Source organism: Neopelma chrysocephalum, unplaced genomic scaffold (assembly GCF_003984885.1).
Source record: "Neopelma chrysocephalum unplaced genomic scaffold, ASM398488v2 Primary Assembly neopelma1_147, whole genome shotgun sequence".
Classification (NCBI taxonomy): Eukaryota; Metazoa; Chordata; class Aves; order Passeriformes; family Pipridae; genus Neopelma; species Neopelma chrysocephalum.
The window spans coordinates 12019408-12038449 of NW_020897809.1; the positions used below are offsets into that span (position 1 = coordinate 12019408).

The following is a 19042-nucleotide window of genomic DNA, read 5'->3' on the forward strand; positions in this document are numbered from 1 at the left end:
CAGCGGGGTTAGCTGATGCTCAGCCTGCCAGCACTCATCCTCCATGACCTTGGAGGTCTCTTCCAGCCTTAATGACTCTATAATTCTATTCTATGATAAACCAACCCCGCTGCTATCATTCACACCCCTGACTCAGTTAAAAAGACCGATGGGAGCACACAGGGCCCTGCTCTAACCCTGACAGTGCATCTGAGGAGCAGAATCGAGCCCAGGGTAGCACATACCGTGTGTGTCTGCAAGCAGCGGGCTGGCCGAGCTCACAGGCCTTATTCTGTCGTGGTTGCTGGGGTAGAGGGTCCCGTCTGTTTCCACCCTCTTGCCGCTGGCAATCCCGTTGCAGGGCTGAGGATGAAGAAGGCTGGTGCCTGCACCCCTCTTCCTATTCCGTTCCTTGCTGCTCAGGGTGTTGGGATGGGGGTTATCCACAGTCTTAAGGCTCTCAGGGTAGTACTCAGAGTCCCTGGGGTAAATGTGGACGTTCATGCTGTCCGTGCTGCTGCTGCAGTCTGTGCACACCACGGGCAGTCCGTAGCCTTTGAGGGAGGAAGGGAAAACAGCAACAAACCAAGATGAGCAGCTGGAAGTGGTCAGCACTGGAGCACACAACTTGTGGATGGAAAGGGCAGCTCTGTTTAGTTTGGTGTGGGAATCTCTCACTAAGTAACATGGACACTTCCAGGTTTTACACAGGGCTGCCACACACCTGCTTTTCTGAACTCTGTAGCCACCATCACTAAAGGTAGTTTCAACTAATAGGCTTAGCTGGTTGGGGTTTTTTACATCAGAGAATTTGTGACTTTTTAAAAAAAAAAAAAAAGCCTTGTGCATTTATTTCCTTTCCCAAGCTTTCTAGTCAGGGTAGAAATGCAAAGTGGAACTTTCCTCTACCTGCTTTAAAATACCAAGTTTACCTTCCTCATTTTTGTACTGGTCCTTTACAGGGATCACCATCATCTCACACTGTTATCTCAGATATGCTATTACTGTTAGTGGGAACAACAGATGAGCTGAAATCAAAGCAGTTGCAAGCAGGAAGGGGTTGCTAAATGTTGAAAGTTAATTTCCTTAGTGCACTCAACAACTTTCCATTATTAAACTTTACAGCTTCTCCTGGAGAGAAAATTTGTTTCACTGGCTCTTTTTGTGTGGCTGTTACAATACAGCAAGAGAACAGAAAACACATCCTAAAAATAGAAAAGTATGAGCGTAACACCCAAGAAATTGGCAAAGAGCAGAGGCAGGTGTAGTGCCCAAAACAACCTTTAGATTTTGAAAATAAATAAATTAAAATGAGGCTGAGCTTTGAAGTCGACAGCCTCTTTCAAAGAGTGTGAAAAAATTTAACACCTTCAATTTGAAAGCGCTCTCACATTTTAGGAATATTTCAAATCAAAATTCCCATCAGCCAGCTGCAAGGAATGGTGATCGTGAGCTTTAGTCTCTCTTTCTGATGGTTCCTCAAATTCCAACTATCCAAGCTTGAGAGAGGATCAAAGCAAGCAGAAGAAAGTAAATTTACTGTGCTCGCACCTGAGAATCATTCTGGGCTTTTTTTTCTCTGAAGGTAAAAATTTCTTGTGTTCATTCTGTCTGACTTGGAGGGCTTCTGATCTATACAAACACGAAATGCCTTCCCAGATTAATGGGTTTTGTACCTGTCTTATCTGGAACAAGCATTCCATCAGCCATGTCTTCAGTTTTCCAAGTGTCTTTATTATAGCTGATACACAGCTTGGGCTGTCTGCAACCTACAGCGGGAGCTTCAACATCTGGACACCTTCCAGCATCAGTCTGACACATACCTGTAACAAACGAACCAGCTGGTTAAAGAGTACAGCCATCTGCTCCCAGTTAAACGACTTGTTAGTCTTATTTCTACTGTAGAAGGGAGAAAAAATAGCAGTGGAGATAACAGATAATTTTCAGATAACGTTTAACAGAATAAATGCTGTACAATCTCAGGGGAATCTCAGTTCAGAACGCTTAACTTCTCCTCCCTAACGTGTTTAAATACTGTAAAACCCCAACATTTAATTTCTAAGCCTGAAGGCAGGGACAGGCAATGTTAATTGTATTTTCTAGTAGAGCTTAACTATGGGTAAATCTGACGCCAAAAAACTAATCCAAAATTAGCAAAAAAATAGTCCTTAGGGCCTGACTGAGCAGTTTCTGAGGCAGCCTGCTTGCAGGAACACTTATTCCTGGGAGAGGAGAGCTCTGTGAAGTCAAAGACACCCCTGCTCTGCATAAGTGCAGGAGCCAGAGAATTGCATTATGAAGATCTCTCAGATAACTCACAAGTATTTTGGGCTGCAATTTCTACCTCCCCATTTCAAGTCCAGATACAGCACTGCAGAAGAAAACAGTTAAACCCTTTCTCACCGTTGCTGTCGATGTGCCCGTTGGGCTGCTGGGTGTCCACCCTGATGGCCACGTCCTGCCGGTCAGACAGAGTCCCCTGGGAGGACAAGTAGCTCGGCACGTCTGGAGGCACAATAGTCTCATCTAGAGCAGTGGGGGCAGAGAAATGTCAGTTCCCAGTAAGATTTTCAAAGGCATATAAAATCACGTTTTCAAGAGAAATTTGGGACCAGATCTAGAACTGGTGTTTTCTGCAGATGCCGTGGAAACAGAGCTGCCTAAGTGCTCTTCTCCCTTCAGAAGCCCCACTCCTGGTTTTTAAAAGCTTAAAAGCTGTGAGAGATAGTGCTGATAAAGGCACTTTTGAGTGTCTGCATTTGGCATGGTCAGTACAAGGTAGGTGGAGTGGAACTGTTTCTTCAGGACAAGTAAATCCTTTCTCCTGAAAATCAGAGTCCCTCCTTTGACTGAAGTCCTCTGTCCCCTGAAGTCAGGAGTAAAAGGATTCTGGAGAACAGGGTCATAGATTCACTTAAGCAAGTGATTCGCTTAGGCAAGTAAGTCTTAAGCCCCTTGGCTGTCCTTGGCTTTCTCCATTTTCTACGAGGCAATTTCAGTTTCCCTTCTCACACAAAACCAAGTGAAACTCTATTACACCAGGCATAAAACCCTAAATTTTCAGGACTGAAAAAAGTAGTTAAAAAAGAATCCCATTGATACATCACACTGCTGTTAGCGTATCCAAGACTTCCTACCTAGACCATGTCTTTAAAATCCTGTTATACTCTATATAAAGCTAAGGATAATATAGGAAGGCTGCAAATCCCAGCAGGGTGGGAAAGTCTTAGGCTGGTTCTTCCATACTTCTGTTCTGTTCAGAGGCTGCGTAATATTGACGGCAGGAGACTTTATTGCCACTGCAACACATAATTGCAGCACCAAATTATCCCTTCTGCATATCAGGAGGAAGAAATAAATACTACTTCCTCCCTTAAAAAGTAACAGATATCCCACACCAGCAGGGTTACAACAGCTCTTACAGCCAACATGGAAAAGGGATTCCAGCTTCAAAATCTAATTTTTCAAGTTTTGAAATTGAAGTCTTTGAAAATACAAATTCCCAAGAAGTAAGACAGGTTCTCAGCATCATGGACATAATCCAGACTGTCTCGAGTTATCATTTATGGTCATGGAAAATCAAAGTAGCAAAGCAATGGCTGGAACTACTGCCAAGTGGAAAAGACCTTCCTGAAGAGGAAGCCAAGGGGAGAAATGCAGCTCTGAACATGCTTCAGCAGCAAGTGAAAGCTGGTTCCAGCTCTGTGTGCCAAGAGAACCACGGACATAAGACAACTGCTGCTCCATTGTGGTTGTGTGGCTCCCTGATTCACCCTCGGCGGGACATTTGACAGCAAGAAAGGTCAGAGGAAGCCTCAGCAGGAGACTGGAGCTACCTGTGTTGGTGACGCTGTATTCTTCACTCTTCTTCCTGGTTTCGTAGATGATGCAGACCCAGACCAGGGAGGTGAACACGATGCTGCACACCACAGCGATGGTGATGATCCCCACCGTGGTCCCGTCCTTCCTGCAGCCCAGGGACTGCAGGATGCTCACGTGGCTGTGCGCGCGCTCCGTCCCCAGGGTGTTGGACATCTCACAGGTGTACTTCCCAGCATCCTCCAAGACGACATTCCTAACAATCAGCAACTGGTTGCCAGAGGTGAAGTGGTGCCTTTCTGTCACGACCAGGGGCTGGTCACCTTTCAGCCAGGTGATGCGGGGTGGGGGGCTCCCCGTGGCTTTGCACTGGAGAGCCACGGTCTCACCCACGGACACCACATGATCTTCCAAGGGATGAACCAAGGATGGTGTCTCTGCAGGAGAACAAACACAGAAATTAGTTCTTGGGGACGGTGTAACGACAGATTAGACAGCACTGACAGACACTCCTGATGTTCCTGCAGACACAGCAATGCATGAGGCAGGCACGTGCCCAGGAGCATGGCAGCTGCAAACCACAACAGATCCAACAACCGCAACTGAGGCCTCACTTCCCATAACCAGTTGGTGTTAGTCTTCCCAAAAAGGAACCCCTGAGGACAAGGGTCAACAGTTGACATAAATTATTTTGTAGGACAAGAGAGATGGAGGGTGATTTCCTTTTGAAGGATTTCATAAACATCAAACACACTGGTTGGAGGGGCTCCCTCGGCACAAGAGGAAATGTGACTTATTGCTCCCCCTCTTAATTAATTTCGTTAGTTAACTACAGTGTAAAAGAATGAAACAAGACAGAGCAGGAACTCTGTCTCTTTTCTGTATCTGCAACTGGCAGAGCACTTGAACAGCCAATCCCTCCCAGCTCCCACTTCCAGGCCACTCGGGCTCCAGGGGCCCCGGCTCACCCAGGACGGTCAGGGTGGCGTTGGCGAGCACGGAGCCCGCGGAGTTCTGTGCCGTGCAGCTGTAGACCCCCATGTCCTCGATCTTCACGTCCGTGATGAAGAAGACGTCGTCGTCGGGCATGACGTGCATGCGGCGCTCCCGGGCCGCGGGGAAGTCGGTGCCGCCGTCCTTCTGCCAGGCGATCTGCGGCGTGGGGTGTCCCTCCGCCGCGCACTCCAGCCGTGCCGTCGTCCCCGTCCGGCTCGTGATGTCGTGGGGAGTTTTGATAAACGAGGGCAACACTGACAGAAAGGAAAACAAAAGAAAAGGGATGAGCAATCCCACGGGGAAAACGCCATTTTCTGAGCGGTTCTGTTTTCCTTTCCGGCGAGGATTAATGCGACAATTACCCACGGGCATTGTGCTTCTGCAGGATGTCTCTGAACTGCTGAGGACTAAACCTGTGTTTCTAGAGAACACACCTGTCTGCAGAGTCCATGACCAGCCCTGCTCATATCAATAGAGATGGGATCAAAACTAATTTTCTTTGGTGATTATCCTGGAAAAAAAAAGCTATTACCTTTCCTACACAGAACTTCAATTCACGACATCCCTCTTCCTGGTATCCTTTTGTATTTTCATTTTCACTGGCTATTTTCATTTTCATTGGCCCATTTTACTGGGCAAAGACTCTACCTGAACAGCCAAAGAGATGCAGCTAAAGCTGTTAAGAATGTGCTGAAGTGCTTGGTTGGGTGGCGGTCATCCCAAACCAGGCGTGTGCTCCTCACAGGCCACTTCTCACCATCCACTGAGCTACAGACAGCTGCTGTGAAGAGGTTAAGAGCTCCTCACCATCAGGAATGAACCCTCAGGAATAACCACCCACCAGAAACAAGTCCTAAGGAATTGTACCGTGTTTCAGATCAGGTTGAGAAAAGGAACGAGAAAGCAACTTCCCACTCACCATTAACTGTGAGCCGGGCCTTGTTGGAGTAGGTGGAGCCGAAGTGGTTGGTGATGATGCACTGGTAGCGCCCCTCGTGCGCGAAGGTGACGTGCCGGAGGTGCAGGATGGTCGTGCACTCCATCACCTCCCCGTCCTTCGCCCGCACGTGGGCAAAGTTCTCGATCTCGGCGTTGTGCAGCATCTCGTTATCCTTCTTCCAGGCAAACATCATGGGGGAGCTGCTGCTGCTGGCGGCCAGGCAGGTGAACCTGATGTCCTTCCCAAGGACTGCCACTGTGGTCTCGGGCTGGATGATGATCTGTGGCTTGGGGAAATCATCTGAGGGAAAACAGCAGGAGTGGTTAGTGCTGGACTATGAGGGAAGACTGCAGCAAGCCAAGAGATGCAATGAGAAACTGAACAGTGCATAAGTGGAAGTTATTATTGCACATCTGCTTTTATACCCACTGTTGTACATGCACTGCAGCATCAAGGCTGGCTCTGTAGTGCACAACTCCACTGAGGGGCTGGTTTAGGTGGGACTGTTGTTCCTCTGGGTCCTTCTGTCACCAGTGGGCTGTCAGACACCTACAAAATGCCCAGCTCCTTCACCAATGTAGCTGAACCTGAGAAAGACACTATGGTCTAAAGAAAATATCCTTCCTTGTACAACCCATGCATGAAGAGCACGACTGAACTTACAACTTCACCTCCAGGTTTGCATTAGCATGAAGCAGGATGGGAGAGCAGGAGGGCACTTAGAGGGCTGCAAATGCCACCTCTAGGGAAAAATGCCCACAAGAGGTTGTAGTGAGGTGGGCATTGGTCTCTTCCCCCAGGGAAAAAGCAACAGGACAAGAGGAAATTGCCTCAAGCTGTGCCAGGGGAGGTTTATATTAGCTAATAGGAAAAATTTCTTCACCGAAAGGGTTGTCAAGCACCAGAACAGGCTGCCCAGGGAAATGGTAGAGTCACCATCCCTGGAGGTATTGAAAAGACATGTAGATGTGGCACTCAGGGATGTGGTTTAGAGGTGGGCTTGGCACTAGTAGGTTGACGGTTGGATTCAATGATCTTGCAGGTCTTTTCCAACCTGAAGGATTCTATGACTCTACACAGCCTGTGCTGTCAAAGCAGAAGCAGCTGTATTTGCCTCTGTCACCTGCCTGGAGTGGAAAGCTTCACACACTCTCTCTGTGCCCTGAAGACTGTTGGTTTTAGCAAGGGTCCAAGCAGATTCATTTATTAGATTTCTACAAATGGTGTAATTTAATATTTGACTAAGGTTTAATTAAACAGCCAGGCCTCTGGAACCAGGAGTATACTAGTGCCTGGAGGACTTGGCAGGCACCAGGAAGCAAAGCTGTCTTTGCTTTGTGATGTTGCTGTGGGGATGGAGCCTTCAGGATCTCTTTTTCCAGATGAGCACAGCAAGCCTCCCAGCCTGCTCAGACAGAGGCCACCTAGGCAGAGTCCTGCCACTGGGGGTTCAGGAGGGACTTGGGACCACAGCTGGAACAAAGTGTCCACTCAGTGTTCAATGCAAGTCATGCATTCAGCTTAGTTAAACAGTGTTTGCAAAAGCTCATTTTTCCTTCAAACACCCATTTGCAGCTCCACCCAGGATCCACACTGGTTGGCACCAATGCACAAAGTTTGGCTCCCAAACCAGGCCTTTCTTTTCCCCAAAAGCTGAGCGCATGAGCAGCATCGATTTGGCCTCCTCTGATCATTTAAATTTCTTTATGAGAGAGGTAGTAGATGTTTGTGTGTGCTGGATATTAAGTAAAGCTGTTTTGCAACCACACCTCAGGTGCAGAGTCAACTGCAGTATTTGGGTGGGCCTTACTGGTCCAAAAAATCAGCTGTGATGGAGATTCTCCTCTGCTTTTCAACTCTTTGCTATTTCCAAGAGGGAGAAAAGATACGTGAAGAACACAAAGCCACAAAAGCAGGTCAGAACACTGCAGAGAGGAAAAAATTACAGCTGCAGTCTTGATAGTATCAAGCTGAGAGGACTGAGCAAGTCTCTGTGCAGCCCCATCTGGAAGTGGAACAGGCATTAGTCCCTTTTGATTTAACACTCAGGGAGCCCTGCACGGAATACACTCGATTCAAGCAATGCACTGTGTGGTTTTGGTGGGAAATAAATTGTAGCCAATGACAAATTTTTAAAATGCAGGCTTGGGCTTCCTTTGATCCCACTGAATAACAAAACAAAACAGAAACCCTCTCGTAATAACATGCTGGTAGTCAAAAGAAAATGTTTCCCAAGTGAGTCCTACCCTTCATAGAACCTCAAAACACGCAGGCGAGACTTACCACACACAAAACTTTCTGGCAGGATGGCAAAAATGCTTTTGCTTTTCAGTGACTCAGGATGGGCACAGGTGGCCACCACGAAGGACTGCAGCTCCTTCTCCACTAACCACTGGGGCAGCCACTTCAGCTGGCAGTCGCAGAGGAAGCTGTCGCTGTTAATGTGGCTGCAGGGAAACAAAACCAACACCAGCCTGCTGTGAGTCCTACACGGAGAGAAGGCTGGAAGGCTCACAGCCCTTTCATGTCAGACACATTCCTCCCGCCCCCCCCAGCATGGGTGGAAGGGAAAAAAGGCCTGCAGGAATGTCCTCGAGGCACTAAAGATGTTAAATACATGACACATTTAAACAGCACTTCATCTCCATATAGAGCAACCCACTCCCGTACTACAGTGACACTCTCTAGCACCTTGTATTTATTAACCACCTTCCAGAGTGATCCCCAGGAACAGATAAGCAATGTTATCCCTGGCTTAAGGGATAAAGGCTGAGGCAGATCATCTGCAATGGAGAGATGCAACAGAGGCACAAGACAACAGTACAGCCTGTCCTGCCCTCTCTCATCCCTCATTACCACACACATTCCTCCTCTGCTTCTGTGGTTTGAGCATCTTTGGTGGGAACAAATTCAGGACTTAACTGCTGAACAGTGAGAGGATGCCCAACTCCCACTGTAAGGCCTTGAGTTCCCTCTGTGGCCAACCCTAGGGCAGTAAGTGGAGAGGCCCTGCCTTCCATAAGGTGCATATTCACACACTGGCATCACCAAGGATGAGAGGCGTAGCTGGAGTTGTGTTTACTGATTAACAGAAGCAGTGGAAGAGGAGTGACCAAAGGTATTTGTGTAAACTCAATAGAAACACTCACTAGTTTGGAAAGCAAAACACAAAAACATTTCTCAGCATCCTGAGATGCTAAGAAATCCTGAGTTCCAAACCCCACCACCACCACCAATGGCAGGGGCTTGGAACTAGATGATTTTTAAGGTCCCTTCCAAACTAAACCACTGCAGAATTCTATGATTCTATGATCCAAACAGTAACTTAGCACCTACTGTTAGGAAAAGAGCTGTGAAAAAAGGAGCAAAGAAAATGGGAGCCTCAGGATTAATGTGTTTTTTTAATATTCTGGGCCAAATTGTGGCATTATGGGATAAATGCTATTGGTTAGTTGGGACAGGTCACAGAGACCTTTCAGCATAATGCATTCTGCATGTATATGTCCTCTATCTGAACTTCTCCATGGTATAAACATTCCTTCACAGTATCTGGGATCTCACTAATTCTTCCCTAATAAGATCAATCTTTCACCTCAATTTTGTTCCAAGAGCCAGTGCAAAAGATAAGGTGGTTAAACACACAACAGACATGCACCGTTTATCTTATTCGTTCCCAGTCACTGGTATTAAATGTCACTGCTAACAGTGACCATCTGATTCTCATTTCCAATGTCAGGAAGAAGAACCTGTACCTGACCAAATACCAAATAAGTGATTTTGTGTTCCACAGACACTGCACTACTCCAGAGTGTAGCAATGCACTGACAGTGGATTAAATATTTATGGAGAAGAGGAGAAAAGGAAACCAGGCAAGACTGGAAACAGTATCTGATAACAGTGCAGAGCCCCGGCCTGGAGCACAAGCAGCAGCTCTGATAACACATCCGTATTTTTACACCAAAAGGCTGGATGACAAGTGGATGCAGTTCAAATGGTGCTTATCACTGAAATATCAGTCCTGTGTGTGAACCCTAAACACAGGCATGGCAAGGGAGCAGATGAGCCACTGGGAATTAAATCCATGGCAGCATGAGGAGGATAGCAGGCTAACAGGACCAGGGCTGGACTTCCTGAGCAGACAGGAATAATTGCACAGATGCAAACCTGCTGGAAGAACCTGTCCCAATGATCTAATTTCACTCACTATTAAATGCGAGATGTTCCCGTGACAGCTACTCACGTGTAAAAATACCCCTCAGAGGAGGATAGAGGGGAGGGGGAAATAAATGAGTGGAAATACAGACAACACCTGTGCTACTGCTCACGTCCAGGACAAGGAGGGTCCCTGCCCCCTGAGTGGGGTGTGCAGGGCAATCACTTACAGCTGGCGCAGGCTCTTCATCTTGGCAAAGGCGTCGGCTTGGATGGAGCGGATGGCATTGTCCCCCAGGTTCCTGCAGGCACAACCACAGGCAACGTGAACAAAAGGGATGCTATGACTGGGACAGTAGCTGTTGACTTGGTAGCTGCTTCTTAAGGCCATATGCACTTGCAGCTCATGGAAATGTTCCTCAAAACACCTTGATTTTGGTTAAGTATTCCCGAACAACAGTCAGTCAATAAAGATTACAGGAATAAATCACTAAGCCATTCCCTACCCCATCTTCTCACTATGTTTTCTCAGTCTCAGCTACCTCCACCATCCAAAGCTCAGAAATTCCTCAGCCCCCTCGATAACCAAAGATAGTCAGGAATGTCATACCCAAGTTGGACCTTCAGCAAACATAAAGAAAGCAAATACTTGCACTGAGCAACATCTGAGGAGTTATTTGAAAGGGACTTGCAGAGAATACTGTTGACTTTGAAAAAAACATCACAATGTCTCCAAAAGCAGGGATTCTTAAAAGCTTCACTCATAACTATTGCTAAATAAAAGATTCATTTCCTCTCTGAAAAAGCACAGTGTCAGATTTAGGGTTGAAGTTTACTAAGTGACATGCAGGGCAGACAATCACTGCTTGAAGAGGAAAATCTCAGTAGATCATTAAGGGCACCTTTATTTGGGAATGTAGCCCCAGTCAGGCAGCTCCAACCCTTCAGTGTGCTCTCAATGGCCATAGCATTTCATACACTCAACAGCCAATAAAACATGTAGAGCACAGCCACATATACTTTAACTCTCTTAATCCAGAAAGGAGGTTATTCATGAATCTCTGCTGGAGTCATCAGCCTTGGGATACAGAACAAAATCACAGAGGCAGCCAAAATGTGCTTGTTGCAAGTGGCTCTAAGGTGGTTGTGCTGAATGGAGATGTTCAGTGCCTGGATTGTCAGCAGCCATCTGCAACATGCACCACTGCCAGAGCCTGGATTTAGAAGGAAGTTGGGGCAAGGGAGAAGGAGAGAGGACTACATCTGAAACAGTGTATTTTCATTGGTAACAGCCTGCAAAGCAGCAATGTGCAAGTCAAGGCGATACTTATCCAAGAACAAATCAAAAAATTAAAGAGCATGCAGATTTGCCATATGTTCTATAACTTTGTTCCTGGCACAAAAAAAGGCCAAAGTTGAGGCGGACTTATAATGAGAAGGAAGCAGGTGGCCCCCACAAATGGACTGGCTTCTCAGTTTACAAAGACACTATTAAATTGCTAGCAGATCTCTCAAGCAGCTACTTTTGGCAGACCCCCCTTCCCAGGCTCTGAGGCATGGTGGGTTACTCACAGGTGCTCCAGGGCCTCCAATCCTGAGAACGCTTTCTTGGCCACTGACTTGATCTTGTTTCCAAACAGAGTTCTGTAGTTTCCAAACATCCAGCGCCAGATAAACAGAAAGAAAATGGGGAGAAGGGAGGCACAAAAAGAAGGAACACAATTAGCGTGGCTTTATCTGATATCGGCGCTCAGTGCAAATCCCGCGAAATCTGAACTGCACAGAGATTAAGAGGGCTGGAGCACACTCGCTTTCCTGCTCCTGAAATTAAATCCTTTTATCTGTATTTGAATTTAATAGTGATGACAGGGCAGAAGGGAATGTGCCATATCACGTAAAAAGGCAGGTTTGCTCCCGCGCTTGGAAACCAGCTTGCTGAGTAACAGAAGGTCCCCTCTATTCTTTGCAGGCTGACTGAGGACAGGATTAAGTGCAATGACAGTTTAACAAGATATTGGTCTCTCCCTGAAACACTTTTCATTTCAAACTTCTTCCCAGACAGGAAAAGAGTGGTGATTTATTCACTGCTTGGCCTGAATGGTCATTTGCACGCAGGACTGAGGGCTGGCCCTTGACTGCACGTTTACACAGCAGCTGACTGCAGGCACTGCTGCTTCCTTCCTTGGCTCATTACAAATGCAACTGCAAAATAATACAATGCAACAAATCATAGCCAAGCGGTAATTTCAAGGGGCAAAAAGTAGAAAAGGTAATGTCCAGAGCCGAGGAACGTGCTGGCTTGCATCTGTGACCAGAGAGCATTCCTCTGAATCAGCAGCAGCACGAGAGGGACTATCAGTGGGCAACAGCCAGCTGGAGAGATCCCAGCCCAGCTGCCACCTCCAAAGTAACAGTTCTCTATAAATATTGACCAGTGGTGATCGGTCAGGGGCAGGGTTTGTGCCAAATGGACAGTCTCCTCACCTGTTTTAATGAAACATCAATCACTGCCATTAATTAGGAACTGCTTTCCTTCCCCAAGCTCATTCTAAGGTTTATCCTCCAGGTGCATCTTTTATCACCATCTGCATCACATGGTGTCCAATACAAGTCCTCACCTCAGGTCAAAAACTGGCACATCTAGTGCTGCCTTAGATTTTGACTTTTCCTTCAAGAGTTTACCTTCAATTTAGGGTGTGATCTATCTGCAACCTACTTTATTGACGGAATCATTCTAAATATCTACGGAGAGCTTTACTGAGCTCCTTGTTAGAGCACCAAACCCGAGGTTGTCAGAGGTCCTGTCCATTGCATCCAAGTGCACGTGGCTGTTTGCTCTGGATGAAATACCCCCCAGCACCAAAAGATGTGTGCAATCATGTGCACCATCATTGGTAAAAGGGATGTTGCATTAATGAAGACTTTGAAAAATCCATTAGAAGGATTAATACAGTAAATAATTTACTATATGCAAACGCTGGTCATATGGCTGCATCCATTTTTCCATCCACTGATCTTTGGAGTCCTATTCCTAAATAAGGGTATTATGAGGACATGATAAGGGTAATAAGGATAAGAGGAATTGGCCTCAAGTTGTGCCAGGGAATGTTTAGATTAGATATTAGGAAAAAATTATTCACAGAATTGGGTTGTAAAGCATTGGAACAGACTGTCCAGGGAAGTGGCAGAGTCATCATTCCTAAAGTGTTCTACAAACATGTGGATATTGCACTTGAGGACATGGTTTAATGGTGAACATGGTGGTGGTGCTGGGCTGACGGCTGGACTTGATCACCTCTCCAGCCTTAATGGTTCTATGAAAATTAGATGGGCATCTGTTGTTGAAAAAATTAAGTTGAGCTTGAGTTTGATAATTGGAGATTTCTACTGACTGTTTATAGTAGATTTTGGACTTTGAAAATTGGAGATACTGACGATATCTGTTTACTTATCTGGGCAGAGATCTGGGGATGGGAATACACAATGTACTGTGTACTTGTGTAGGTACATACAAATTTATGGCTGCACATGAGAAATACATAACACACATAACAAAGCCAGGCCTCGGGGAACTCCTGAAACTCAGTTACACCTTGCGGATTTCAACTGTGCACTTCTCCAAAACTGAAATGGTTTGAACCCAGCAGCCCCCTCCAAAGGGCTGTGGCAGGCTGGAATGTGAAGGCAGCAGGATGCAGCTCACAATTAGCCAGCTCACAGCCATCCCTGAGCGCTCCTCCACCGGCAGAGCCGGGCACAGCTCTCCCCGTGATTGCTCAAGTGTAATTACATGCCAGGCACGCAATTCATTAGAAAGCAGTATTTTCTCCTCCTGCCAGTTGTACACCTGCAGGAAGATCTCAGTCGCTGAGTGAGCCATCAAAAAAACCGGTTACATTTAGCAGCTTGAGTAATTAGGAACCTCGTTTGTTCCCCAGTGATTCCATCGACGCTTTTTATGCTTTGGTGCTTCTCAACTCCCGTTCTTGAAACAACATTTTAATTTAGGCCTGTGCTCTCCATCCTGGAGAGCTTCATATATAATTCAGAGAAGGCTAAAGTGACTGGCCTCCCCATCTCTGTTTAACACCTTCATGTCAGCGAACAACCCTCTCTGTGCTAAATCCTTTCAGAGGCTAATCTGTGCCAGATCAAAGGGGAACGGCTTTTAAGGCAATCTCCACAGAGCTGAGGTGATTATTAATTCATTGGAAGGTCTCCTCTGAAGTGCCCATTTATTTTTTGTATGCTAATGCATTTAAAGCCGGCTGACGGTTTAAACACAGGCCCTAAATCACACAGTGAAATGTTTGCTGTAAAGGCTGATCTTTTATTTAGGAAAAAATCCTGATACTCACTTCAGCCTTAGAAATCACCAGTTTGGGATTTATGTGCTGATGAGCTAAAACAGTTCTGAGGAGATCCTTTTAAAAGTGGCAACTCCCAAGTATCCTCAAAATGCCTCAAGAAATAAAATAATCTCATATTCTGAGGGGTTTTCTAGCCTTACACTCTGGATGACAATGAGTGATCCCAGCAAGCTGTCTGTCCCACAGTAGGTTTGTTCTGTTAGGTACTCAAACCATTCCTGCCTGCCCAAAACCAACCCAAGTGCTCTTCCAAGCTATAAAATGTACTGCAATCCCCCCCCCCAACTTCCCTGCACATGTCCCTCCCTGTGTTCAGCCACACTCAGAGCTGGCCCAGGTCCATGTGCAATGAAAGACACAGGTCAGCAATGCAAAGAAAGATGCAAACCCAACTTCCTTAGTCTTGCACAAGCCCCCACTGCATCCTTTGCTACTGGCAGCCCAAACCAGCCATCTTTTGAAGGGGCTCCTTGTGCCAGATGATAAACACCCGATCAGGCCATGGCTACTTCACAGGGGAGTGACAGCTCCTCTGCCCAGAGCTCCCAACACACAACCCCACAGGCTGCCCCCGCTCCCTTCCTTTCTCCTCCCGCTCCCTGCTGTACCTCCTGGCCTCTGCCTGACCCCCACAGCTCAACAGGACTCACTGTTCCTGGTTGCTGAGTCAATCCTTTTGCTGAACTCTTTCCTTCAATGCTGTCTCCTCCGGCTTTATCACCTCTCTCCAGTTATCTGCTGCATCCAGCAATTCTAACATATCCCAATCACACGGGACCACTACTTTTCCTCCCATGCCAGTAGCCATGTTGGAGAGATGTCCTACAGTGGATGTCCCACCAGGACAGCTCGCTCTCTCTCTCTCCACTCCTTTCCTTCATCTTCTCCTCCCTTGTCAAAGCAGAACTACAGACTCACAATCCTTGCAGCCTGCAAATTCCTGTGGACAAAGTCTCTGCCCCCATTACCCTTCTAACTGCTCACATGGTTTCACTGGTTTCCTCAGTCAAACCAAAAACTTCACTCAAGCAGCCAAGGACTCTTCCACCCACCACATCTGCTCCTCTGTCTTTTTTGTAGCAACTTGTGGGAAGATTTCCCGACTCCATGTGCAGAGCAATTCCTACTGGCCTCTCTATCCCACACACTACTTCTACTTCCCTGCCTGGCTCCCCCCATCCTTAAATCCTGCTCTGCCTTCTGCCTCACTTTACTTGCAGCTACAACTTGGTTTCCCTCTCCCTGGACCCAGTGACTCCCCTCAGCAACCATCAAATGCCACCTCTGTCTGTGATTTCAAATTCTCCTTCTCTAAGCATTACATCCCCACAAATCCTGCCATAGCTCGTCCCACTCCCTGAGGAGCCTCTAATGAGAGCATGACAATATCCCGCCTGCCAGGATTCATTCCAGCCATCTGCTATCCATCGAGGTACTTTTACTGCACCTCTGGCTGTGCCATCCCAGCATCAGAGACAGCAGGATGGGGGGGTGCTGAGAACTTCAACAAAGGCAAGAGGTAATGATTAGAGACTCTTGATTTGTCACAAGCCATCAGAGGCTGCTCTGACAGGGCTGATTTATATGGCCCATTTCAAATGGAATAGGAACTTGCACTGAGCAATGTGAAAATCCCTGCGAAGGTCGAGCAAGCCATAAACATTTGCAAGGCGCATGCTTGCCTTGGGTTTCTTTTTATCTCTTCAAGAGCCTGTGCCCCATGGTGCCTTTTATTGTCGCTGCACATGGAAGCAAGCCCAAAAGATCACTCTCAGACAGAGTATCCCACAGAAACGAATCCTGTTTCAATCCTCTGTTGTAACAGGAAGTGGGGTGATTTTTCTCTTCTGTTTATTGTTATTTGCTGCATCAATCAGTGCTTGGCTGAAGATTGCAAGGGGTCCTTTTTGTTGTTTGTTTGCTTTTAGAAGTGAGGAACAGTTGTGCTGAATTTTTCAAATGAAACAACTTAAACTTCTCTCTCCGGTGTCTCTGAACTACAGTATGTGGCATCATCTGTTCACCACTTTAAAAGGATATAATTGCCTCGTACCTCCTTAGAAATGTCATTTGCACTCTTGCAGTGAGCCTGCAAAACTATCACATCTCAGATTTTCTGTTGATTATCTTGTTCCAAAGGGAGGAAAGGCTGCATTAGAGGGGACAGATTCACCCCTTTTAAATTTGCAGAATTCAAACCCAGGGATACTCACAGCTTGCTCAGGTTTTCCAGGCCTGTGAAGGCTCCATTGGTATCTTCTATTGTGCCTGAGATATCGTTGTGGTCCAGTTCCCTGGGGAGAGGACAAGAGAAAGCCTGGAATCAGCATCTTAGTCCCAGTCTCATTGTCACAAACAAATGGAAGAAAGTTGGAGAATATGACATGAGAGCTTCCCATTTTCTCCTAGTGGTTATCAGAAAATGCAGAGTCCTGCAGCAAAGCATTACTAATCTCTTCTCCTGCACTGACCCATTCTGGGATGGTTCATTCCAAAAATACTCCTGGCTTATTCCTAGCTGAAACCCTCTGAGACAGCAACAGGAGCAGACAGATACTCTTTAACAAGCAGCTTCAGTCCTCTCCTAGTTTTGTGCATCCAAACAGAAGGAGGAAAATGAAAATAAAGTGTCAAAACTAAACTGAAATAAACAGCTGTCCTTAAATGCTACACTTTGGCTATCCCAGTGCATACATGTATTTGTCTATAGCTGCATCTTAGCAAGATGATTTGGTGTATTTGCTACAAAGCTGCATTTTTTCTGGCAATGAACTTGAAAACTCAACAAAGGAAAGCACCAGCATCCCTACACCAGCCTAACTCTCTGCATAACCACATTTAAAAAAAACCCAAAACAACAAAACAAGTAAGAATTCCTTTTTCAGAGTTAGCTTCTTTTGGCTTTCAAATTGACCATCAATTACAAGAGTCAAAGAGCTCTGAAGAAAAACAAGCAGAGAGAACAAACACAGAGATCCACAAAAGCTGTTTAAACAGTCTGTTTAAAAATCCTTCCCTCCTAGCTTTAATTCCAGCTAGCAATGAATACCCAGCAACACAGACAGAAATTCATCATTTCTAATGTTAAGGAAAAAGAAAGAAAAACCAAATAGGCTTTGTTGGTTTTGTTACATCACTCTGATTTAAAACCTGGCAAAACCCAACACCAAAGTGAACTTCACTATCTAGATAACCCCTGAACCCTCAGGTACTCCTTTTGCACCTTTTGAAGATTATTATCAGAACATTTCCAGATAAAAAAATATTAAGACCAGAAAAGAAAAAACAACCCCCCCTGCATTTTGCAACACTTCACACAGGCATTACAGTGCAGTTGCTGGGCTCTGCAGCACAAATACACAGTAACTCACAAGAAGGGAAAAGAAATTCAAAAATGAAAAGAACAGTTTCAGTAAGGGCATGGTTCTCCTCAGCTGAGATGGAGCTGAGGTTTTTGCTCCCAGTACCTCAGCTGGCTGCAGTCTTTGCTCCTTTCTCGGCTTTGGTGTAAAAACTAAAGACGTGAAGGGAGATGGCCAAAAGCCACAGCTCCTGCTTCTCAGCTGGCTTCAGCCTGAGACCTGAATCTCCTGTCCCTAGGGAACCCTGGCTTTAGCCAACAGCACTGTGGATGTCAGGGTGATCTGTGGGTGGACAAAATCTCAACATCCCCGCGGGGTGTGAGCGCACATAATGCTGTGGTGGCACAAGAGACAAGTCCAGGAGAGACACTTTGATGTGATGGCATTTCTAGCACTGTTCAAGTGGGACAGGAGCAAATACATCCTCCTGGAGCTGAGTTTCTATCTCTTCCCTATGGTTGCCAAGCCAGTGTCCGCTGTTCTGTTTGTTTTGTAAGGGAAAATCCCTTCTCAGACATTTCTCCTCTTCAGTTTCACCACGGGCTACTGGTCTTTGGAGCTGCAAACCCTTTCCCATGGCAGAGACAGACAAGTGGGAACAGCCTGTAGGAGCCCTGACACACACTTTTATTAATTGACTGCCACACATTGTGCTTTCTTGAAAAAGGGAAAGAAAATGGTATTGCTTGTTCATCCAAAGGCAACTCAAAGGTTTAGTGTTAGAAAGAAGGAATAAAAACCTTTTTAACAAATGAGTGAAAATAGAGAGAGGGAGGAAAAAAAAGAGTGGGGTATTTTGGCCCAGCTCTCTTTGTATTCCAACTCCTCTCCCAGCCCCTGTTGCCAATTTCCTATTCTTTCTGGCTGGCTGAGCTTGAATGCTCGCAGCCTTGTTAATCATTGTGCTCCGAGGTCTCCGGGCCTGACCTCTATTTGAATAGCTCCACATTTCAGCAGTTTCACACCCACCAAAGGCTCCCCAACAATAGCCCATAATTAAAGCATGCTCGGCTCTTTTTCACCAGGTGCAGGACCCAATAGGCCTTTCTCTTTATTAAATTAGAGCTCGCTCACACACTCCCTCTCCGCCTCCCCCCTCTGCCCGGGACATAAAAGAGGCTCCACATTCACTGCAGAGCAAAGAGAACTACCAGCTCCCCTTCCCCTCCATTTTTCTTTGGAAACCTTTAGTTCCGGTCTTGACAGCTGCCTCAGAGAGGTCCCTTTCTGAATGCCCAGTGGCTGAAAGGCTTTGGCTTAAGTTTTAAAAAAGCAAACAAAACCCAAACTCACTTTCCAGTCACTCCCTTCACTATGAACTTTCAATAAAGGAAAGAGTAAGATGCAAAAAAGTACTGTAAAGACGGAAGATCTCTCTGTTCCCATTTCCTTTTAATGACTTGGGCCACAATGGGCTTCTGAAG

The 19042-nt window shown here is 46.3% G+C and overlaps 2 protein-coding genes across 2 annotated transcripts in view; one reads left to right on the forward strand and one right to left on the reverse strand.

Moving 5' to 3' along the window:
- SLC25A26 (solute carrier family 25 member 26) overlaps nucleotides 1-6394 on the forward strand; it is a 97929-nt gene extending 91535 nt beyond the window's left edge. The window contains exon 11 of the transcript XR_003536950.1: nucleotides 6383-6394. The gene's annotated coding sequence lies outside the window, so the exon portion shown is untranslated. The remainder of the gene's footprint in view (nucleotides 1-6382) is intronic.
- LRIG1 (leucine rich repeats and immunoglobulin like domains 1) overlaps nucleotides 1-19042 on the reverse strand; it is a 92380-nt gene that overhangs the window by 3134 nt on the left and 70204 nt on the right. The window contains exons 9-18 of the mRNA XM_027700383.1: nucleotides 16470-16550; nucleotides 11459-11530; nucleotides 10117-10188; nucleotides 8018-8181; nucleotides 5714-6034; nucleotides 4767-5048; nucleotides 3816-4235; nucleotides 2383-2505; nucleotides 1656-1802; nucleotides 225-533 (exon numbers count right to left, since the gene is read on the reverse strand). Of these exons, the coding sequence (XP_027556184.1) occupies nucleotides 225-533; nucleotides 1656-1802; nucleotides 2383-2505; nucleotides 3816-4235; nucleotides 4767-5048; nucleotides 5714-6034; nucleotides 8018-8181; nucleotides 10117-10188; nucleotides 11459-11530; nucleotides 16470-16550 (1991 nt within the window). The remainder of the gene's footprint in view (nucleotides 1-224; nucleotides 534-1655; nucleotides 1803-2382; nucleotides 2506-3815; nucleotides 4236-4766; nucleotides 5049-5713; nucleotides 6035-8017; nucleotides 8182-10116; nucleotides 10189-11458; nucleotides 11531-16469; nucleotides 16551-19042) is intronic.